General features: G+C 41.6%; 1 protein-coding gene across 2 annotated transcripts; it reads right to left on the reverse strand.

The window, feature by feature from the left end:
* Positions 1-12,855: 12,855 nt before the first annotated feature.
* ZC4H2 (zinc finger C4H2-type containing) lies at positions 12,856-22,716 on the reverse strand. 2 transcript variants are annotated; one of them, XM_074277024.1, is made up of 5 exons: positions 22,506-22,706; positions 18,662-18,833; positions 16,662-16,834; positions 16,039-16,201; positions 12,856-14,727 (listed from the first exon to the last, which is right to left on the reverse strand). In XM_074277024.1, the coding sequence occupies exons 1-5, from the start codon at positions 22,556-22,558 to the stop codon at positions 14,614-14,616; spliced, it is 675 nt and encodes a 224-aa protein (XP_074133125.1). In that variant the 5' UTR covers positions 22,559-22,706; the 3' UTR covers positions 12,856-14,613. The 2 variants fall into 2 exon arrangements, with proteins under 2 accessions (XP_074133125.1, XP_074133126.1); XM_074277025.1 differs by lacking the exon at positions 16,039-16,201 and having other exon boundaries at positions 22,506-22,716.
* Between the last annotated feature and the right edge of the window lie 1,070 nt (positions 22,717-23,786).

A 23,786-nucleotide genomic window follows, 5' to 3' on the forward strand; every position in this document is an offset into this window, starting at 1 on the left:
TTATATGGGAAGAACCCTCCAAATTCCAAAACTGTATTTTAATGGCCAAAACTTTTCCTGAAATTTATGTTATAAGGGGTTTCTTGGCTGTGTTATTGATGAGGTGGAGAAAGTTGCAAGGCCTGAGAAACCCTAAGGCTAACTGGCCTTGGGAGCACCACAAACAATGCTGACCATTAGCAGTAATTTAATACTGATTCTGTTGGTCAGTGAGCTGTAGAACTCAATGATGGGAACTATCCCACCCCTACCTCTCTACAGTTGTACCTCTAAACCATGATATTGGTATATCAACCTAATCTTTGTTTCTCCTTCCTATAAAGTTTATCTTCTTGATTCTGACCCTTTGCTAAACTCCTTTGAAACTTAGAAAAAGTAGCACAGTAAATCTTTGCCCCTTAACTTGGAGACTGTGTATGAATGCTTTTGTCAAACCCATACCACCAACCCAATCTCGTTAGGATGTTTCTCCTTAACAGTATCATGTGTCCTGATGGCTTTCACAGCTCTGATGTTCTCTTCTCTATGACTCCTCCCATTTTCTGTGCAAATATCCCATGGAATTTCTATACTCTGGCTCTGACCATCTCTCCCTTTGTGCATTCTAAAGTCCCTGCTATCTTTGACATTATGCTATGCTGGAGGATCCCATCCAGTTCAGACCCCAATAATTCTACATAGCCTCCAAGCTCTCAAGCATCTTATGTTGGACCTATTCTCTCAAATCTCATATATTGATACTAGTTCATTTCCCAGTATTGAAATTCAGAGCCTAGACTGCCATCCCAGTCTGAAAAATCTCCATTCTAAGCTCTGTCACTTTTCAATGGAATCTTTTGAAAGACACCTCCAAATCAGACATTTTACTTTCTTTCTTTTTTTATTTTATTTTATAATTATAACTTTTTTTGACAGTACATATGCATGGGTAATTTTTTACAACATTATCCCTTGCACTTAATTCTGTTCAGATTTTTTCCCTTCCTCCCCCAACCCCCTCCCCCAGATGGCAGGCAGTCTTATACAGGACATTTTACTTTCTAAAGATCTTCCCAGTCTACTGATTTTATATTTAAAAGCCTCTCCCTGCTTTGATCTTCCAGGTTTTCTTTTCCTTTTTCAGTTATTTAATTCATTTTAGCCTATATAATAGCATGCGCAATGTAATTATTTAAAATAAATAAATAAAAATTTAAAATAAAAATGAAGCCTTTACAATTACCTTATTTTTATAAGTATAAAATTTAAACATAAATAAAAACAAAAAATTTTAAATAAATAATAAATAAATTATAAATATAAAAATTCATTAATAATAATGGTAATATGTACAGCAGCCTTTTCTCTTGAAAATGATGCATGAAATTACTTTTTTTGTCAGTTTTTCAAAAACCTTTTAATCAAAATTAGTCGTGGTACATTTACATTTACATTTCAGCTGTATGATTCAGGACATGATTTTGAATTTGGAAGATCAGCATTGGATTGTTAAATACTGTATTGAAGTATATATTGCATTATATGCTGGGACATATATTTTAAGATGTTTTAAAAATTTAACTTACCTTCTCTAGAATTTGGATTTCTGAGCACATAACTATATATTTTTCATATATGTTGCATTCAATACCATAAACATACATTTTAAAATATTTTAGAAAGGTTATGTCCTAAGGGCTCTCCTAGCTTTGTTTCCCTTCCTTCCCCAATATTCTTTTCTCTGTGGATTCTTCTGGGCTCTCCCTTCTATGTGCTCACATAGCATGGACTCAAACTTTCTGCCCTACCTGTTACTGTCTGGGAGGCCTCTCTTCTCCAATCCCTCCCGTGTTTGATGTTGGAGATTGTAGGGTCCCATCTAGCTCAGGCCTTCTGCACTGGAAAATACCTTTGAGCTCACTCCAGCCTTCTGTCTTCTACATTCTCTCCCAGGCAAGCTAGTCTGGAACTAGCCAGGACTGCTATTCCAGCACTAGAAGCCTCTATTCTGATCTCTGTCTAGCTCTCCATATATTCTCTTTAAAGGCCCTCCAAGTCAGACAGTATGATCAACGGATCCTCTCAGCCATGTCATTTTCTGGTAAAAATCCCCTCCCTCCTCTGATACTCTAAGGTTCTTTTTTCCTTTTCACTTATGTCTTCAGTTTCAGTATATTAAATATTTGTATTAATAAATACAAATAATCATTTAAAAGCACACATTGTTGTTATTTGAATGCTGCATATTTTTAGTAACTAATAACTACTCATTAACAACAATAATAATATCTGTTACAGATGTAATCCTTCAAGACACTGTATGCAATTACTATGTTTTCAGTTATTTTCTTCTCCTTTCTCTTCCACTCTCCCCTTTTATCTCCTTTCTTTTCTCCTCTTGCTTCTTCTCCTTTCCTTTTCTCTCTTTTTCTCCTTTTCAAATCAGAACCAGAATTTCTTTTTATTTTTGATTGAGTGATGCTGGACATGCATTTTAATTCAGAGGATAACCTTTGTGTTGATACCAATTATAATATAATATAGGTTACATTTCACATCCTAAATTAACTTTCATTATTGTTCCAGATATACCTGCCTTTTGCCATAACTTGCCACTCTGAGCACAGAACAAAGCTCATTCCCTAGAATGATACCTCTAATAATCTATAATGTAAGAGCCTTAGCAGCTCTGACATTGTACCATTTTTTTTGGCCAAAGCTTGTCCTGAAAGTCTATGTTCTTACAGCTTTCTTGCTCTGATATCTCCTTTTCTGAGGCCCTGACAGCTTTGACATTCCCTTCCCTATGGCTTCTCTTATGCCTCACATTCTGTGTGCTCAGATCCCTTAGAATCAGACAACATTCCTTTTGTAACTGACCATCTCTCACTTTTCCATGATTTAAAGTCACTTCAAAGTTTGATATTTGAAGTTAAAGAGCCCTATGCAGCTCAGGCCCCATTGATCCTAAATTGTCATCAAGCTCAGACATTCCATGATGGCCGCACCTTTTCAAATCTCATTATTTTAGACAATATTACCTCCCACTTCTCATATTATGAGCCTAGATTATTATCCCAAAATAAAATTATCCATTCTAAAATCTATTTTATCTAATCACACATACTTTCACACTCTTGAAAGGAACCTCTAAGTTAGACATTGTATTTTTTTGAAGACCCTTTCAGCTCTGTCATTTTATTGTCAAAGTTCCCTCCTTCCTCTGATATCCTGATTTTCCCCCCCTTTTCCATTACTTAATTGGTTGATAAACTTTTTTGATGTTTTTTTTTAATTTTGTTTTGAATCATTTGTAACCATGAACATATAAGCAAGGTTTCTTCTCAGCAACAATGTTGTATTATAATTCATGTTCTAAAAGCCCTTTCAGCTTTAACAGTATGTATGTAATTCCAGAATTAGTCCAAAGTTATATAGGCTTTGGGCTTTGCCAATTCTGATAACACTTGTTCTGTCTAACTTGTCATCTCTAACATTTTCTTCCTTATAGCTTCTCCCTGGCCTAACCTACTGTGTGCTCCAAAGTTTGCTAGAGTTCTTTCCAATATTCTCAATTAGACATCTCCACTTAACTCAGTCCTCAATGATTCTAAATTGCCTTCAAGCTCAGGCATTCCACGGCTCACCTTTTCATATTTTGGTTTTTTGTGTCAATGATCAATTTAGACTGAGAGCCCAGACTGCAGTTCCAGCATTTTGAAATATTCCATTCTAACCTCTAACCTTTCTCCTGCATGTTCCCTTGAAAGGCAACTCATAGTCAGAGGTTATACTTTATAAAGACCCTCCCAGCCTAGTCATTTTATGATCAAAGCTGCCTCCTTATTCTCATATCATATGCTTCTTTCTTTTAGAGTATTTCATCAATTTTAGCAAGTTAAATGAGATCTATATATTAGCATTCTTAAGGTCACAATTTCTTTCCCTTTTGAAATCTGTGTCCTGACATTATTTTTAAATAAACACAGCTCATTCATTAGTAGCCACAGTAATATAAGCAGCAGGCTTACCTTTTGAAAACATCACAAGCTTTTATTGTTTTTTAGGGATTTTTTGTTTCTTTTTTTAAAACATATTGTGGACTACATATGCAGATTTTGTTTAGGCTATCTGATTCAGGAAATAAGTTTTAATGGAGACAATCATCATTGTGTAGATGTAAATTATAGGATAACTTGCCTTGTATCTCACATCCTTTATAAATTTTCCTTCAGATGTACTTGTCTTTCCTAACAACTTGGAAAACTGATCAAAGAAACAAAGCAATGATTTTGTTACTCATTTTATATGCCTATATAGGCCATGTAAAAAGGGGTTGCAGTTTAAGTTTAAAAAATCCTGGTCTAGAGGATGAATTGGCATGCAATAGAAAGGCAGCACATAGTCATTCTACAGGCTTAAGTTTTCTCTTTTTTTGACTGACTCTTGGATCAGTTCATCTCTGAAATGATCCCTTCTAGACTGTGATCAAAATCCTAGGAAGGTAAAATAAAGGCAGTCCAGGGGGATCTAGGGTAGCCAGACTTGGGGATCAGTAAAATCAGCAACTGGACTCTAGAATTTGTAAGGCCCATAAACTTACTCAGTGCTTGCTTTTCTTCTTTGACCTTGGGCTAGGTTTCCCCCCAAAACAACTGCCCTTTCAGGTTAACTAGAAAGAATATAGACAAGTTTTCAGAGTGAGACCATATCTGGAAGTGTTAAAGACTCTGGAGGAATAGCTGGGAACTAGGAATATCTGGAGAAAGAAGGGCCATTTTGCTCTATTCCATCCCCTCAGGCTGCCCTAATCTTAGACATAAGCCTTGCCATTCCTTTCCTTCCCCACCTTGAAATCAGCAAACCATTGAGAGCTTTGAAGAGCCCTCCCTCCAATCAGTGTTTGGGTACAGGCCAGACTTCTAAGCAGGCCCACCACAATTCCATATGGCTGAAGGCCCGGGCACTTCTGCCTTTCATGTGCCTGCAGCCATCCAGGCCATCTGGAACTTGGGGCAAAAGGTCCACCAGTGGGGTCCCTTCCAGGTCTCTTCCCTCCCAAATACTTAACCATTCTCTGTACCTTGACCTCTAAGGTGGTTGGTTCCATGTAGCTCCCTGCAGTGTAGAGGGCAATGACCAACATACCAGAGACATGTTCATCAAGCCCAGGAAACAGAGCAGACCTCTAGACCAGCCCCAGGACTTTCCAGCAAGAGAACCTGAAGGCTTAGGGGAAGCAGTGACTTCCCCAAGATGTTCCTGCATGTTTACACTTTTCTGTTGCTTCTAGTTGTGGATGTTGTTGTTAGTCCTTTATTCTTGAGAAGGACCAATGTGGTGACTTCTTGACTTGCAAATGAGTTGGACTTAAGTGAGGCAGAGCTGTGCAAGGTCATCAGCTTCACTCTTCTTCAGAGTCATGAGTCCAATTGCAAAACATGAGTCAAGATTGATGAGGAGAAATTGAGGCTCTAAGTCGGGATGGATCAGCTCTTTTTCTGGTTGTCTGATTACCTCTCTCTCATTCCCCAAAGTAACCAAGGGCAGGTCCAGATAAGGAATGAATTCGCTATCAATGCTGTATTAAAACAAAGTCTTTGTTGATAGTAAAGGGATAGACAGACATTTGGCCTCCAGAAAGGCCGAACTGCCTGGCAAGGACTGGGACGCTAGAACAAGTTGGCGAGCACAAGGCAAGGATAAACCGAGTGCCAGGACTACATTTTTAGAAATTAGTTTTACACATAACCAGGGTCATAAAACAATGTTTGCACAGAGATTTATCCAAGAGGTTCAGGAGATATTTGTAAATAAGACAGGAATTTCATTTGTGTCTCTTTATCTCCTTTAACCTCTCCTAAGACAAGTATTTCATTTGTGCCTTGGGCTATCTCTTTTTGACCTTATCAAAGATGATGGTCAATGACCCAGGATGCAGGGGGGGGGGTACTTGGGCTTTTTTAAAGCTAAGTCTTTCCTAAGTCTGTTTAAAGCAACACCCATTCAGTGATTTAAGGTTAGGTAAGAATTGAGGTAAAAGATGGCCTAGTTTGTCTTCCCTAAAGAATCAATTAGGGAGGGGAAGACCCTCAGTGTTTATGGCCAGGACAGAAACAATGGCTATTTAAGACAACCCTGAAGGTCTTTCATCAAGCAATTCACCCAAGAGCAGCCCCCAAGTAGAAAAAGCAACCCACCTTCTACAATTTCCCCTTCTCCTCTGGCCAAATCTGCAGCTACATGCAGCAGCTGTTCAGGCTTTCTTAGGAGGGGAAAGGCTTCAGTTTTCCCTTGGGAGCAAGGAAATAGAGAAGAAAGGGTGGTAAAGACATGTGAGGGGAAGGGAGAAAAACAAAGGATCACAAGAAATCAGGTCTTTGAACTTGGGAGCTCTGGTTTAGAAACTTATTATCTGGGGGACCTTGGACCACAGCAGCAATTAGCATAGAGTTCCCAGGTCTCTACCCCAGATACCAACTGGGGAACAGGGCAAAATGTGCACTTGCTATCCCCCATTCACTTGATCCTCCAGGGTCCCATGTGTCAGAAATGGATGGATATTTATTTGATTTCCATGGTTATGAAAATTAAATTGGAGAAATGAAATTTAAATTAGAAAATTGAAAACCACAAGGACATCAAAAAGGGTGAAAATTAGTTTTCTTTCCCCAAAAGAATGTAAGCTCCTTGGGGGCAGGGACTGACTTTTGTAATCAGGGGTGTTGGCCTGAGATGTGAAAAGAATCTTTTGTTCTTTGCCCTATCTCTCCCCCTTCTAGACTGGAAGCTCCTTGGGGACAGGGACTGGCTATGTAATGCCAAGAGGGGGGGGAGAGTGAGGAGATTCAGATTCTGCTGTAACTTCTATAACATCCAATTAATGGGGAATCAGAGGAGGGACTTGTTTTTCAGGATAGGAAATAAAATCCTGCCTTTGGAGTTTCAAAGATATGACTGCTAATTTAGGCACCCATTCTTCCAAGAATATAAAATAAATCTTTCCTGCACTCATCAGTGAGTCAGTGGAGTTCTTGGTAAGATGTTTTGTTTCTTACACATGGCTAATCCATTTCCACATCTTCTCCCCCACCTCCCTTACCTGGGGACCCATTAAGGGTAGAGTAGGTAGGGAGGACATAAATCAGGAAGAAAAAGGATGGCTGCTGCTATGGGCCCTCCCTCCTCAATAGCAAACGTAGCCTGTTTGATGAGGTTAGTGGCAGTGAAGAGAATTGTGGAAATCCCCTTTTGGTCGACGCAGGTCCTTCGCGAAAGAATTCATGAACCCAAAATATTAATGACAAAAATGGAGTTTTATTGTTGGATAGAAGGCCGGCTTTGCGAGGAAGCCTGACTTCCTCAGAGGCAAGTCCTGTTAAGGAAGTGGGGTTAGTGTTGAGAAGAGAATGTGTCCACAGCATCCTACTTTGGACATTTTGCAAAGAATGAGTTTAGAAATTGCCCTTTAAAAAGGAATCTTGAGTCTCAGGTTTCAGGTTGAAAAGAAAGCCAAAATCCCCAGCCCCAGGTCTCCCTCCCAAAAGAATTTGAATGGGGATCTGGCTATCAATGGGGGTGATTTGCCTTAAAAAGGGCCAGCCAAGAGGATATGCTCTCATAGACTTCCTGGTGTCTGGGGGTGAGGAATCAAAGGGGACAGTGTTTCAGAGGTTAATTTTACAGATTAAAAGAGGACAGTTTCAGAGTGATAATTTTAAAGGGAACACAGTTTTTTATAGAGTTTACTTACATCAAAGGCAAAGACAATTTTTGGGGACTACTGCTTATTCACCTGAGACCTGCACTGTCCAAAGTACTGACTCCATCTTAATCTCCTAAGAGGCTGGGCTTTTTTTTAATCTTTTAGCCACTCAGTGATGAAGGAGAACTTTGAGAGAAAGAAAATTATTTAGCCAGGGGCATACACTGAGAAAGTAGCAGAGTGAAAAATTAAATACAGGTTCTCTGAGACCAAGGCCTTCCCATTTAGGGGACTTTGAACCCTGGAGGGAACAGCTAGGTGGCATTGCAGTGGATAGAGGTCTAGACCTCGGAACACTCATCTTCTTGAGTTCAAATTCAGCCTCAGACAAAAATAGCCTTTCTCTCTTCATGATACTTTGCTTTGAATTCTCCCTCAGATTAATATAAAGAACCCTAGATTTGAAGATGGAAGGCCTGTGTTCAAACCTCAGCTCTACCACCTTTTTGACCTCCCAGATTTGTTTTTCTTGTTATTTGATTGTTTTCAGTTGTATCTGACTTTTTGTGATCTCATTTGGGGTTCTTGGCAGAGATACTGGAATGGTTTGTCATTTCCTTCTTTAGCTTATTTGACTGATGAGAAACTGAGGCAGACAGTGTAAAGTGACTCAGCCAAAATCATACGGCTAGTAAGTGTCTGAGATGGTATTAGAACTCAGGCTTTACTGATTCAAGGCCTAAAGGTCACAAGGAACAAGCTGTCTACCCTGTCCTGTCCTGCTCCCCTCTTTCTATCCTTCCTTCCACTTTGGTTCTTTCTCCTCCTCTTTCCTTTTCCTTTTTTGCCTTCCTAGGCCTCAGGTTTCCCAGGAGTATCCAAGGGTCTACCTTAGCCCTATTTTGAAGCCTTCAAGGATGGAAAGTAAACTGACCTTCCATCCAGAAAGCTTTGGGTTCAGCTAAGTTCATCACTGCTTGTGGGATAAGGCTAAGGCTTGACACTTGGGGCCAGGAAATCCTGAAGTGAGTGTCAGGTCAAAGAGCAAGCCAGGGCTGGAAAGAGCTGGAGGGCAGCAAGCAGTCACTTCCCTTCTGTGGTCTTCTATTTCCTCATCTGAAAAAATGGGATTATTTACTATTGACGAAGGGAGCCCAGAAACACACACACACACACACACTCTCACTCTCTCTTTCTCTCGGACTTGGGGGGAAAGCTTGAGAAATTCCCTCAGAGAAGCTCTCCCCAGAGAGACCAGCCCCAGGAAATCAAGATAAAGAGGTTTCATTCTGTTATCTGGGTGGGACTAGTTGAGTCCAGGACCACTCCTACTCAGCCTGAGCTGGAGTTTGAGATTTCTATCCAACACTCTTGAGTTGGAGATTAGTCCAGGGACACGCATTCAATTTGAAAATTCTCTATTCTGATTTCAGCTCAAACTACTCCCAGCTCCCACCAAGAGCTACCTATATAACAATCTTCCTTTAGCTCAATCCCTTGCAGAGGACCTAATCATGCCAAGGAACCTTTCTCTCCTCTTGGCATGGCTGTGCCCATCTGCCCGCTGAAAAGACATTCTATTTTCAGCATTACTCCCTTTTTCTCTCTCTCACCTATTTCCCTAACAGGACCTTATTCACCTCTCTCAGGATTTCTCTGCTACCCTGCCACTAAGGAAGTCAGCCTCCTGGCAAAAGCTGACTTTCCCGTGCCAATAAACTTCTTTTGCCAGTTTAACTTTTCGGATTTGTAAATTCATTTATGAAGGACCTGTGCCAACCAGAAGGGGGTTCCTACAACTCCCTATCCTGAGCTGAACCTTATCACTACTACTAAGCTACTAGAAGGAAATAGAACTTCAATGAGTTATAAGTATCATCTTCCCATATAGGAATGTATACTTTAACCTTATGAAAACCCTTATGATTTTTCTTTCCTGTTTACCTTTTTATGCTTCTCTTAAATCTTATATTTGAATGTCAAATTTCATTCAGTGAAATAAAGGACTTTCAAGTATTCCTGATGAAAAGACCAGAAGAGAGAGAAAATTTGATTTTCAAATACAAAGCTCAAAAGAAGCATAAAAAGGTAAACAGGAAAAAGAAATCATAAAGGACTCAACAAGATTTAAGTGTATACATTTGTACATGGGAAAGTGACACTTGTAACTTCTAAAAACTCTCTTTATTAGGGCAATTAGAAAATGATGAATGTTATGGAATATTATTGTTCTGTAAGAAATGACCACCAGGATGATTTCAGAAAGTCCTGGAGAGACTGACAGGAACTGATGCTGAGTGAAATGAGCAGGACCAGGAGATCATTATACACTTCAACAACAATACTATATGATGATCAATTGTGATGGACGAGGCCCTCTTCAACAATGAGATGAACCAAATCAGTTCCACCAGAGCAGTAATGAACTGAACCAGCTACACTCAGCGAAAGAACTCTGGGAGATGACTATGAACCACGACATAGAATTCCCAATCCCTCTATTCTTGTCCACCTGCATTTTTTATTTCCTTCACAGGCTAATTGTACACTATTTCAAAGTCTGATTCTTCTTGTGCATCAAAATAACTGTATGGACATGCAGACATATATTGTATTTAACTTTAACATAATTAACATGTATTGGTCAACCTGCCATCTGGGGGAAGGGATGGGGGGAAGGAGGGGAAAAGTTGGAACAAAATGTTTTGCAATTGTCAATGCTGAAAAACTACCCAGGCATATATCTTGTAAATAAAAAGCTATAATAAAAAAAAAGTTAAAAAAAAAAACAAGAAAAAGTATACATAGACAGAGGACACAGGTGTGAGTTGACTACGAAGAAACAGTATCTAAAAAATAAAATTAAGGAGTTAAAGGAATGTATTGGGAAAAGGGGCAAGGGAGAGGTAGAATGGGCTAAATTATCTGACATAAAAGTCATTAAACAGCTGCTGTAGTAGAGGGGAAGATGAAGGTGGTGGGGAATATTTGAACCTTATTTTCATCTGAATTGGCCCAAAGAAAGAATAACATAATATTCAGCTGAAATCCATCTTACCTTACAGGGAAGTAGGAGGGGGAGGGGATAAGAAAAATGGGATGCTTATAGAAAACAGGGTGAATTGGTCGAGGTGGTAATCAAAAGTAACACTTTTGAGGAAGGACAGGGTGAAAAGAAAAAAAGAATAGAAGAAGCAGGGGAAATAGGATGGAGAGAAATACAGTTAGCAATCATAATTGTGGAAAAAATTTGAAGCAAGCTTTTCGGATAAACACCTCATCTCAAATATATAAATGACTCAAATTTTTAAAATTAAGTTCCATTCCCTAATTGATAAATGATCAAAAAAAATAAACAGGCAATTTTTAAATGAACTAATCAAAACTATCTATAGTGACATGAAACAATGCTCTAAATTACTATTGATTGGAGAAATGCAAATTAAAACAATTCTGAGGTACTACTATATACTCATTAGTTTGGTTAGTAGGACAGAAAAGGAAAATGACAAATGTTGGATGGGATGTGGAAAAGTTGAGATACTGTTGGTGGAATTGTGAACTGATTCAATTATTAGGTAGAATAATATGTTACGTACACATGGACACCCACACTGTCCAGACATCTCCATAAAAGGAATCCCAATTGTTTCATCATTTTCATGTTTCAGCTCTCCATGGCCCCTTTTGGGGTATTCTTGGCAAAGATACTGGAGTGTCTGTGATGCAATCTCTTGTTTCTCTGCCAACTTTGCCTATGACTGAAGCCTAACCATTTGGACCATGAGACCAAGGTCCTGCCACTTAGCTGGGAGAGGTATACCCCATCATAGCCAAAGTACTAAAGAGGAAAGAGGTATCTATGTGACTGAGATGGGCAAAAAAAAAAAAAAAAAAAAAAAAAAAAAAAAAAAAAAAAAAAAAAAAAGCAGGGGAGGGACACTTGGAGAGAGGATTCAGTCTTTGTTCATTCAAAACTTATTAGGTTTCAGTATTTTGATTTCTCCTTTTGTAAAATAAGTTCTATTAAGTCTAAAATCTAAAAAACCATCCTTCTTTGGTCAACTCTAAGACTCTATTGCTATCTTCTCCATTCCTCTTTATTGGAGGGATTTTCTATGCCTCTCAGAAGTACCAACCAAACCTTATCCCCTTAGCATCTTTCTCTGAACCTCAATTACCTTTCTGGGTTTCCCATCTGCCTTATTAAGATGAATTTCCTAGTATCATGAAAAATTACTATCACAGTGTTTCTGAGTGGTAGGAAGAAAAGAAGATTGTTCTATTTGCCAATAAACATCAGAAACCTAGAGAGCCAGATTAACTTGTTGAAAGTCCCATAGCACCTAGGTTCTGGTGAAAATAGAACCTATATCCATTGTAGGCATCTACTTGAATACTTCCAGTGATGGGAAGATTACTACCACTGGAGGTAGGCCATTTCTCCTTCAGATATCTTTAATAGAGGTTAGGAACTATTTTTTTAATCAAATTGAAATCTTCCTCTTTGCAATGTTCATCTCCTGCTCCTAGTTCTGTCCTCTGGGGATAAACAGAATGGGAAATTGTAAGCTTTCTCCTATATCACAGCTATCATATTCCTTTTAAAGTCTTACCTTCTCTAAATTAAACATCCCTAGTTCCTTCAACTCATCCTTCTATGGAATGGTCTCCTGTCTTCTTATCATCCTAGTTGGTTTCCTCTGGATAAACTCTGCTTTGTCATTGTACTGAAAGCATGGTGCTCAGAACTACACAACACTGCCCATTTGGGTATCTGACCCTGGCAGAGTACTAGGGAAGAATTGACTCCTTCATTCTGGATATTAAGCTTCTTTTCATTATAACCTGTGATTTTTTTTAGTTTGTTGGGGGGCCCTAAATCACTATTGACTCAGAATGAACCTCATGGGCCATTAAAGCACCCAGAGAATCTTTCTATCAATTCATCTGTCCAACACCTTCCCTCATCCTTTACTTACAAAACTGATTTTCTGGACCTTGGTTTAGTACTTTACATTTATTCCTTTTAAATTCCATCTCATTAAGTTGGGTTTCTCTGGTTTTCAAGATCCTTTTGGATCTTCTTCTATTCAGTGCTTTAACTTCCTGGTGTCTTCAAATCCCAGCTAGCCTTCTCAAAACATAAGCATGGTAAGAAGAAGGAAGGATTACAGGAAGCTGGAATGATGTTTATTTAATAAGATTTGTATAGACAAGAGATATAATACACATAAGTCCAAGAGGCAGAGGTTATGACCATATAGCCCCTAGGGGCAACTCACTAAAACTACTGGTAAACAAGGAAGGGGAAAAATGGTCCCTGCCAGGAACATGGGGGTGAAGCTTTTAAAATTTGGTCAAGGTCTATCCCCTTAACACCAAAAAAGGTCTCCACAAGAGTGACCTGAATGGCAGTAAGGAACATGAAACTCTTCTGCTTAAAGGAGGAGATGGTAAGTCAGGAGAGAGGTGTGCTCAGAAGCTGTGACCATGGTCCCCAGGGTGGGGAGCCTTGAGGACAGGGGTACTTCATGTGGCTAATGGGATGGGATTTCCTTAAGGGAAGAAGATCATCTTAGAGGGTCCCTGCCCACTTCCATCTATCCTACTGACCCAAGCATATGGGGGCGGGGAGAGAGGAAAGGGTTGAGGGCCTACCAGAGAGGTTGACTGACTCACAATGGGAACAACACATCCACAGCACAGCTCCAAAATGAAGATGAGAGTCAGGACCATGGAAATACGAAACAGAATCTTATCCAGAATGAACTATCCAACAACTCTCATGCCCTAGCCCCCCAGAAAAGCACCATTGATCAAATATAGAGAAATTAGTTCTTCAAAGCTAACAGGCTGACAAATGTTAGTGTCCCTTCCCAGGGAGTCCAGAATTGCAAATAGCCACTCAGCCAGGATAAAAAGTGGTCAAGCAGGTACTTGGGGAAATGGTTTTTTGCATTAATTTCAATGCAAGGGATAAGGGGGCTAAGTAATTGGATAGGACTTTATGGTCTCATTAGGAGGAAAGGGAAAGGAAGAATGGGCCAGCCACATTCTTCTGTGTCAGCATCTAGGCCCCTGGGAAATAGAGAAACAAGAGGCCACCCAACTGGACTGGTTCTGAAAGTGAAATAGGTGGGTTATACAAGCTGTTTCCACAGTCTTAAAGAGAGAGTAGCACCTTTAAGACTGGACCCCAAGGAAGACTAGAAGGCATGGTGTGGGAACAGAGTTAGAATGAAAAGAAGGCAGCTGTTCTGAGTGGTTAGGAAACCAATGGTTGCACATGCCTGGCAACTGTCGGCAAGAGACAAATGCTATCTTCCAAGCCTGGGAAGGAATGCCCTTGAGAGAGGGAGGGAGAGAGGGAATATACTGTTCCAAGTTCTAAAGGGTCAAATGGCAATAATGACCTTCAAAGGTCCCTCTGCTGTAGCTATTGTTGATGAGTGACATTCCCCTTCCCCCACCTCAATCGGGAATAGTGGTCTTTCTTGATCCCACAATTCCTTGAGCACCAGCCCCATTTGTGACATGGGGCCCCAATGAGTAACCAACAACTTACCCCACCATTATCCACCATTGGCAGGGATGTTAGCCCATCAGGCCCCTGGACGACTTCTGCCACCACATGATATCCTGAAGTGTGGAGGGGGAAGGGAGGGTAGCAATCAGGGATTGAGGAGCTATCAGACACGCAGGCCTTAGTACCTGAAATCTATGTCTTCCTAACTCCAAATCCCGAGTGATGGAAGGAATAAGAACATGAAAAAAGAGTTGTGCTTCCATCCCACTAAATACAAGATGAGGAAGGACAGAGGGAAGAAGGGAAGGAGGGGAGGAACGCTCACGCCTGGACATCAATCACTCTGGCCAAGGGGAAAGAGCTCTCTGAGCAGGGGAGCTCCATGAGCCTAGTCTTCTTTTCATTCATCCTGTTTCCTCTTTGGCTTCTTGGGGTTCCGGGAGCGGCTCTTGGCTTTGCACAGGGGGCAGATGGGGGCATTCCGGTGAATTTGCTGGTGACATGACAGGCAGGCCTGGGAGAACAAACCCAACAAAGGAAGTGAGTGGTCTCGTTCCACTTCAAGGGGAGCTAGAGTCAAAGCTCAGAGGCCTTCTGTCTCCCCTCTGCCTGACCAAATGCATAGGACTTGGGGGCCTCAAAAGGGAAAGAATGAATCAGCCCTCATCTGCTGGGCCAGCCTCAAGATCAAAATTTGGAGAGAGGATGCCAATGGTCTTGAAAAAAATTGGGTGGATCAACTAAATAGCTTTCTGGGCATAAAGGCAGCAATCCACTGAAGGCTAGAACCTAGAAATATTGGTACTGTTCTACAAAGAAGCCATGGAAAACCACACAGAGACAACTGTACTATGCCTTGGAATTCCCTTAGGTGAGGGAGAGGTGTATTGTGAGGGAAAGGATGTATTGTGTGAAGAAGGGGTGCATTGTGGGGGAGGGGTATATTGTAAGGAGAGGGGTACATTGTTGGGAGAGGGATATATTGTAGGAGGTGACTGTGTGGTAGTGGCAGCAGTATGGGGGGGGTGAGTTTGGTAAAAGCTGGGCTTAGCACAGGGTTACTTGGGTAGACTTTGATCAACTGACTTTGCTTATAACTCCATCCCAGGAACTGCTTGGGTGTCCTGGGAGACAGATTTGTGGGGGTGAGACCTGGCCAGCATATCTAAGGATGAAGGCTCATTTTTAGAGCAACTCCAAGCCGAAGCAGAATAAATGTCAAAAGTTTTTGGCAGGAGGGACTGATGCATTTTTTTTCTTTGTAGCCTCAGTGTCTAGTATAGCATCTGGCACACAGTAGCTGCTTAATAGATGTTCAGATGAACTGAATTGAAGGAGCCCTAACAGGCTGACTTTGCCACGAACTCCCTGTATCCTGGGCAGGCCACTTAATCTCTCTAGGCAAACCAAAAAAGTGCCCTGGAAAGCTTCTACTCAGACTTCTTAGAGTTCCATCTAACCCCCCAGTCAGGGGTACTCTCTGGGGAGGCAGAACACAGGGCCCGGAGGGTATAGACCAGGGGCCTGTGCAGGCTCAGGATGATGTGAAGGTGAGGAGGGCAGAGCCCTCATGCTTTCACAGATGACATCCAGCTCTAATCATCTATGTGTCTGTGAAACTAAGGCCTTAGTATCCTCATCTAAAGTTTGAGCATCTAAATCCCAACTTCCCTCCCAACCTGGATATTCCCAACTCTAACATTCCCTATTCTAGGGTGCTGCTAAATTCTGACATTGTTTTATAGGCTCTTCTATGAAATCCATACCTGAATCCATGCCCTGAGGCCATCTGGACTTTCCCAAGCCCACCCCTCACTGATCTCACCTTCATGGGTGGGGGCTGTTGTCTGAATGTGGCCGTCTGCCGAGTGTCTTGTTTCCTAGCCACTTGTAGCTGTTGGGCCGCGGCAGCAGCAGCAGCAAGGGACTCAGGGATGGGTGGCTCCTGAGGCTCCGTCTGCCACTCGGCCTTCTGCTTCTCGAAGTAACTTGGAAGGGGTGGGATGGGGGGAGGGGAGAAGTTGGCTAGGCTATTCCATGGTCAGGAAGAACCACTTTGATTTGTACCTTCTGCCCAAGGGCACAACTTGAAACTCAGAAGCTAGGGCCAGGCTGGACCCATTTTCCAGGGTCACGAGGAACCACCTTAATCTTTATTCTATTAGGTTACTGGACAACAACCTGGACTTAGGTCATTGCTAATTCCCCAGTCTTGATCTCAAGAAAGTGTCAGATGATGGTCCCCCCCCCCCGCCAATGCCCCAGGAATACCCATTCTAGAAGGGAACCAGGTATGATTGGTCTTCCTGATGAAGCCATAGCTGAGATCTCAGAAAGATGAGACCCTAGTCTCCCAAGAAGGCTGAGCTTTCTGAATCCCACCTCCCCAAGTTCTCTGTCAGGGGGTTCAGCTATGGGGCAGGAAAAACTTAGGCTAGGGGGACTTACTCCAGGGACAGCTTCTCCTCTTCTTCACATAGGTCTGGAAGCCTCTGTAGGCCCAAGGTCATGCGGAGAGCATCCACATGTTCCTTTAGGGGCTTATATTCATCATGTAGTCGCCGTGTAGATTCCAATAACTTGTTGAGGTCATTCTCTGACTGTTTGATGGTGTTCTCCATCTGGCCCAGGGGGACAGGGACAGGGGGAAAGAAATTAGCTGACCATAAGATCGTTGGCTTCCATTCCCAGCATCTCTCTAGCTAACTGCTGCCAGGCCTCCCCCAAGCTGTCTGGTTTTTCACCTGTCAAACTAAATGCTGAGACAATACCCAGGGCCACAGCTCAAAAAAAAAAACAAAAAAAAAACTTAATCACAAAACAAGAGAAGGTTGCTTGGCAAACCCAAGCTAGGCCATGAAGAAAGGATGGGTTTCAAAAGCAGGAGATGGGCAAGAGATAGGGAAATGCAGAATCAGTGGCAGTGATATGAGGGTACGGAACAACATGAAGACATAAGTGGTAAAATGTGAATATGATCAATCCTGAATAGCAGTTCCTTGATTTCATAGACTCAAATGCTTTTTGGGACCTTTGAGGTTTTCTAGACAATTTTTCAATGAGGAAACCAAGTCCCAGAGGGAGAAAGTGATGTGTTCAAGGTTATCTAGATAATAAGTAGCAAAGCCAAGATTTGAACCTAAGTTCTTTGACTCTAATTTTATCCTAAGATTGAGTTAGCTTGAGTGGAGACTCAGATTGAGTTTGTGTGATAAAAGATCCTCAGAAATCCCTCAAAGCAAGAGAATGAAAATTAAAAGAACTGTGAGGTTTCAACCCAGTAAATTGGCAAAAATGACAAAAGATAGGAATAGGTGATATTGGAGAGGTCAAAGAAAGATGGGCACACTAATGCATTGTTGGTGATACTGTTAGATGATCCAAATGTTCTGAAAAGGAATTTGGAATTATGCAAATAAGATGGTTTCAATGTCTATACTCTTTGACCCAAAGAGTCTATTGCTAGGCGTATACCTCATGGAGACTAATGAAAAAATGAAATTATTTATAGCAGCACTCTTTGTAGTAGCAAAGAGGTGGAGAGAACATGGACATCCCACAGTTGGAGAACAGCTAAACAAATGGTAAATTAATGTATGGAATACAACTCTATTGTAAGAAATGATTGGATATGAAGAATGCAGAGAAGCATGGGAAGGCTTATATGAAATGATACAGTGAGATTAGCAAACCAAAAAACAATATACAGGATTGCAACAATGTAAATGGAAACAACAAATAAAAGAACAAATCAAATGCAACAAAATTCTAGTAGTCAAGAAGCACAGCCCTGGAGAAGAGTTGAGAAAAAAACACCTTTCTCTCTTTTTTTGCAGAGGTGAGAGGTTATGGGTAGTAAATAATGCATAAAACATCAGGTACAATTTATGTGCTGGTTGGTTTGGTTGAAATGCTTTTTTTTCCCTTTTCTTACTTTTTTATTCTTTATAACAAGGGTTGAATCTCTGACTAAGGGAAAGATATATTTGGAAATGAAGGTGATATAAACATAAAGGGTATCAATAAGTTTACATGAACTAATTGAACTACTCTCTGGCTAGCTACATCATTACCATTCTTAAAATCCCTGAAGCACTTTCTAGTCCAAAGCTTTTTGAACTGTGTGGTCACAATTCTATATGGAATCTCATAGCTGAATGCCAGGGGTCACAAAATTATGATTTATTATCAGCAAATGTTTTATTTGTATACCTATTTTACATATCCACACATTTGGGTTTATGTCAAAATTTGTTGGGGTGGGGGAAATGTCACAAGTGGAAAAACTTTAAGAAGTCCTATTCTAGTCAAGTCACCCCAGCCAAGCAATTCCCCTGTGCCCAGGGAGCAAGGAAACCAAATACTGAGATCCAGTAATTCCAAGGAGAGCCCAGGTTCATTCTAGAACCCACTGCTAGTCTGTCCTATGCTATCTGCCTACCACATACCACATTAATGTCAGCGTGGATCAGACGCAGTTCCTCCACATGGGCCATTTTTTCCTGTAGCAAGAGATCCATCTCTTGCTTATACTCCTTCAGATGTCGTTCCTCTGACTCTAGAGCTTCAAACTCTGCCTTTAGTCGTGCCTTAATCTTCTCCATCTGCATGGTCTTGTTCCTGCAGTATCAGAATATGGCAACAGCTAAAAGCACAATTTTGGATCAAGAATCATAGACTAGGAAGAGCCCTTCAGAGGTATTCAGAGGCAGGAGCTATAGTGGGGAGAAAGTAAGCTTAGATTTGGAGTCAAAGTACCTGGCTGCTCAGCACAGTACTTTGTTGTTCAATCATGCCTCTCTTTCCAAGACCACATTTGAGGTTTTCTTGGTAAAGATATTAGAGTCATGGGCTACTTCTTTCTCCAGCTCATTTTATAGCTGAGGAAATTGAGGCAAACAAGATGAAGTGAAGGCCCAGGGCCACACAGTAAGTGTCTGAGGCCAGATTTGAACTTAGGAAGAAGAGTCTTCCCACTGCTAGGCCCAATGCTCTATTTACTATGCCATTCAGCTGCCCAGAGCTGCCATGTTATAGGTGCTTAATAAATGCTCATTCCCTTCCTCTCTCCCCATGTTTCTTTATGGCCAAATTATTTCCCTGTTCATAAATAATAACTCACATTTCTACAATACTCAAAGATTACAAAGTACTTGTCTTATAAAACTTAGGGAAGAATTATTTTATGGATAAGGAAATTGAGACACAAAATCTTAGTTCCCTCCTCTGAACAACAGGGTAGGATTACAAACCATAGAAACTCAGAATTGGAATATCTAGCCAACCAGAGCCTAAGCCAGAATACCTGGTCCAATATCCCCAATAAATCATCATCCAGGCTCCAGTTGACTAGCTCTGGCTCTCTCCCTACTGAGAAGATAAAAATAACCTGGGAAGAAAAACACTCAGCAAATAATCTCTGGATGTAGCTGGTTCTGTTCATTACTGATTAATTGGAACTGATTTGGATCCTCTCATTGTTGAAGAGGGCCACGTCCATCAGAATTGATTCTCATATGGTATTGAAGAAGTGCATAATGATCTCCTGGTTCTGCTCCTTTCACTCAGCATCAGTTGATGTAAGTCTCTCCAGGCCTCTCTGTATTCCTCCTGCTGGTCATTTCTTACAGAGCAATAATATTCCATAATCTTCATATACCACAATTTACCCAACCATTCTCCAATTAATGGGCATCCATTCATTTTCCAGTTTCTAGCCACTACAAAGAAGGCTGCCACAAACATTTTGGCACATACAGGTCCCTTTCCCTTCTTTAGTATTTCTTTAGTATATAAGCCCAGGAGTAGCACTGCTGGATCAAAGGGTATGCACAGTTTGATAACTTTTTGGGCATAATTCCAAATTGCTCTCCAGAATGGTTGGATCCGTTTACAACTCCACCAACAATGCATCAGTGTAAACTCTGTAATGACTATACTATGTTAGAATTTCCCTTCTTCACAGGGGAGCAGGGCAACCAGCCAATCAGGAGAGGATCAGGAAAAACTGTAGCGGCCCTTTTGTGGTGGCAAGGAACTAGAAACTGAGTGGATGCCCATCAGATGGGGAATGGCTAAATAAATTGTGGTATATGAATGTTACAGAATATTATTGCTCTATAAGAAATGATCAGCAGGATAATTTCAGAAAGGCCTAGAAAGACTTACATGAAGTGATATTGAGGGAAGTGAATAGAACCAAGAGAACATTGTACACAGCAACAAGATTATGTGATGAGCAATCCTGATAGGTTTGGCTCTTTTCAACAATGAAGTGATTCAGGCCTATACCAATAGACTTGATAGAGAGAGCCATCTGCACCCAGAGAGAGGACTATGGGAACGGGATGTGGTTCACAACATGGTATTTTCATCTTTTTTGTTGTTGTCTGATTGCTTTTTTTATTTATCTTTTTTTCCTTTTTGACTTGATTTTTCTTGTGCAGCATGATAAATGTGGAAATATGTTTAGAAGAACTGAATTAACCTATAATGGATTATTTGTTGAATGGGGGTTGAAGGGAGGGAGAAAACTTTGGAACACAAGGTTTTGCAAGGGTGAATGTTGAAAACTATCTTTGCATGTATTTTGAAAAGAAAAAGCTAGTTTCAAAATAAAAAAAAAAAAAGGGGGGAGCAGGACAACCAACCAATCAGTAGGACTTTTGAGGCTTAGAGTTGCTTGACACTTTGAGAGTGACCTCTAACCGAATTTGGAGATGCTTGCAGCTTCCAGAACTCAGCCGTGACAGCTCAAAAATACTTTGGATAGCACTTGCAGACTCTGGACTTTCCAAACATCCTGCTACCTGGCTTATTGTGTCTACAGATGTTGGCCCTAACCCTATCTCCCTGCTTGAAAGTTTCTAAAAAAACCATAAATATCTCACCCTTTTCCACTCTCCAGCTGAGAACTCTCTTCCTCTCTGTTTCCTTGCAAGCTCTTCTCAGACAATAAATGCTTTTCAAATCTGTGATCAGACTCTCTCATTTAGGATCCTCTCAACCCTTTCACAATACATACATATATGCGTGTGTATTTAAATTCTATGTATTTATGCTGTTGGGTTGGGTTTTTCTTAATCTTTTAGCCCCAGCCCATTAAAAGGTTTCCAATCTATGACTTCATAGAGAACACCTTGGTGAGAAACTCGCCACCACAATTAGAGAAGTCCTTTGCAAGCTGGGGCACAGAGAGGCCAAGTGAGTTCCCCAGAGTCATACAGACATTATACATCAAAGGTGAGCCTGGAATGCAGGTTTTCCTCTTCTCCAATCCCAATGTTTCGGAGCCTCTTTATCAACTTATTTCTTTTTAAAAATGTATTTATTAGTTTTAAAATTTACTTTTATAATATTTTGTTTTCCATTCGATCCCCCCACCCCAAACAGCAATCTATCAACTTCTTCTTTAGGTTTTCAATGAATCCCTTAAAAGCTGCACGTCAAAATCATGTCCTTTGGTTCTAGCCGAGATCCTTAGAGTTAGAAGAACTCCTAGAAGCCACTTGGTCCAACTCCTACCTGAACAAGAATGCCCCCTACAACATCCCCCCCCCAAAAGTAATTGTCCAATCTTTGCAACGGGGCACCCATTCCCATTACCTCTTGTTTACTCTTCGAGAGAGCTCTAATTGCTAAGAGATTTTTCCTGATATCAGATCTAAATTGGCTTCTATCCACCGTCTCAGGTTTGTCCCTCTGAGATCAATCTCTTCCAGAAGCGGAGTTTGGGAGAGTTGAAAGGCAGGAGGGGCTTTTGAGATCATGTGCACTCCTAGCATCTTAGGTAGGAAGGAACTGCAGCTCAAAGGAGGGAAATGGCTTGGCCAAGATCACTTGGGGAGGAGGAGGGGGAGGGAGAGGGAGAGAGACAGAGAGGGCCACTGTGAATAGCAAAGGAAAATTTGATTTCAGATCTCTTGAATCCCTTCACTCCACCTTGACAATGAGACCAATCTGCTAGCATTTCAGGGATTTACATGCTCCCCGAAGGCCAGCAAGGCAGGAGTCGGTGCCGTGCGATTCCTTTCTCCTGAGACTAGTGGGGTGGGAAGAGGTTTAAATGTCCCAGGCAAGGGAGCATCTTTAAGAAAGCAGCCCTGCCCCGCCAGATGCTCCGGAGGAATACAGCTGGATCTGTGCAGGCAAGCCCAGCCATCACTGGGCATTCTCCCTTCCCATCCCTCAAGCTCACATCTTCTTTCTCTTGGGGGCAGGGGCGAGGGCGGGAGGGGGCAGCTGCAGCCAGGGGTACCGGGCAGAGGGTCCCCCGATGCCCCTGTTGCTCACCTGATCTCTTTGATGCTCTCCAGCTTGCACATGATTTCCTGCTCATCAGCCATGCTTTTCAGGCCCGATTTCACCGTCCCGAGAAGGTCTCCCGAAGAGGCGGCCAAAAGCTACAATAGACACAATGTAGCCCCCTCCTCCGGGCAGGGGGCTTGGAGACTGTGATGGGAACCGCAGGGATGCTTGGAACTTGTAGTCCCTCACTTAAAACCGACCATGCCACTCGCCTGCCCACGAACTACAACTCCCAGAAGAAAGTGCGTGGTCTTCCCGTTCCTCTTCCTGCCACAGCACTTGAAATCAATTTGTCACAGTTAATTATGTCAAAGGTTGTGAGGAGTCCAAGGGAATGGGAGTTTTCATTCCTTGCTTGTGCAGAAAAAGGAAAGCACCCTTTCCCCACCACTGCCACCCAAGTTCTGCTCAGTAGGCTAGGGGAGGAGGAGATAGAGGGAGTGACTCACCAGCTCCCAGCCCAACCACCCTGTAGTTGCATTTAGAGGTGAAAGGGCTGTAGTGCTCCCTAGCACATTCACAGTGCTTATTATCCCTGAGGGAGGCTCCAACCGGGCAGCCAAAGAGTCCCGGGATGGGCTACCCGAGAGCCTAAGAGACCTTGAAGTCAAAAAGGAGGGCACCTTTTTTTTTTTTCCTGACTCTGATCCCCAAGGAGACAGGTGTACTGACCCTGGAACCGAATCACTGGAAGTCACAGAAAGAGGTGGCCTTCGAATAGGTCATGTGACAATTGAGAGAGACCTGAAAACATAGACTGTCAAGCTGGGAGGGGTCTTAGAAGATGGAATGGCAGAGCTGGGAGGCACCTTGACACATGGAATGTTATGGGAGGACCACTTAGAACACAATGCCAGAACTGAGAAGGATTTGGAACACAGAAAATCAGAGCTGGGAGGGATCTTAAAACAGGGACTGTCATGGCTGGGAGGAACCTTAGAACAGAGAATGTCAGAGCTGGAAAGGACCATAGAAGACAGAAAATGTCAGAGCTCAGAGGTCCCTTAGAACATGGAATATCAGAACTGGAAAGGGCCTTAGAACATGAAATAACAGAGATGGGAAAACCTATAGAACACAAAATAGCAAAGCTTGGAATGGCCTTATAACACAGAAGGACAAGTTAGGGAGGGCCCTTAGAACATGGAATGTTAGAGAAAGGAAGAATTTTAAAACAGGGAATGTTAGAGTTGGAAGAGTTCTTAGAAAAATTAAATGTTAGAGCTGGAAGAGTCCTAAGAAAAAGGCATATTCTTAAAGGATTCA

The sequence above is a fragment of the Sminthopsis crassicaudata genome, chromosome X, assembly GCF_048593235.1.
Source record: "Sminthopsis crassicaudata isolate SCR6 chromosome X, ASM4859323v1, whole genome shotgun sequence".
NCBI lineage: Eukaryota > Metazoa > Chordata > Mammalia > Dasyuromorphia > Dasyuridae > Sminthopsis > Sminthopsis crassicaudata.

Bases quoted from the DNA above. Each gene is read 5' to 3' on its own strand.
- ZC4H2 (XM_074277024.1), bottom strand. From the start codon at position 22,558: ATGGCTGATGAGCAGGAAATCATGTGCAAGCTGGAGAGCATCAAAGAG. The intron at 16,202-16,661 runs GTAAGTCCCCCT...ACCCCTTCCAAG, and splicing joins GAGGAGAAGCTGTCCCTGGA to TTACTTCGAGAAGCAGAAGG. The intron at 14,728-16,038 runs GTGAGATCAGTG...TTGTTCTCCCAG, and splicing joins AACAGCCCCCACCCATGAAG to GCCTGCCTGTCATGTCACCA.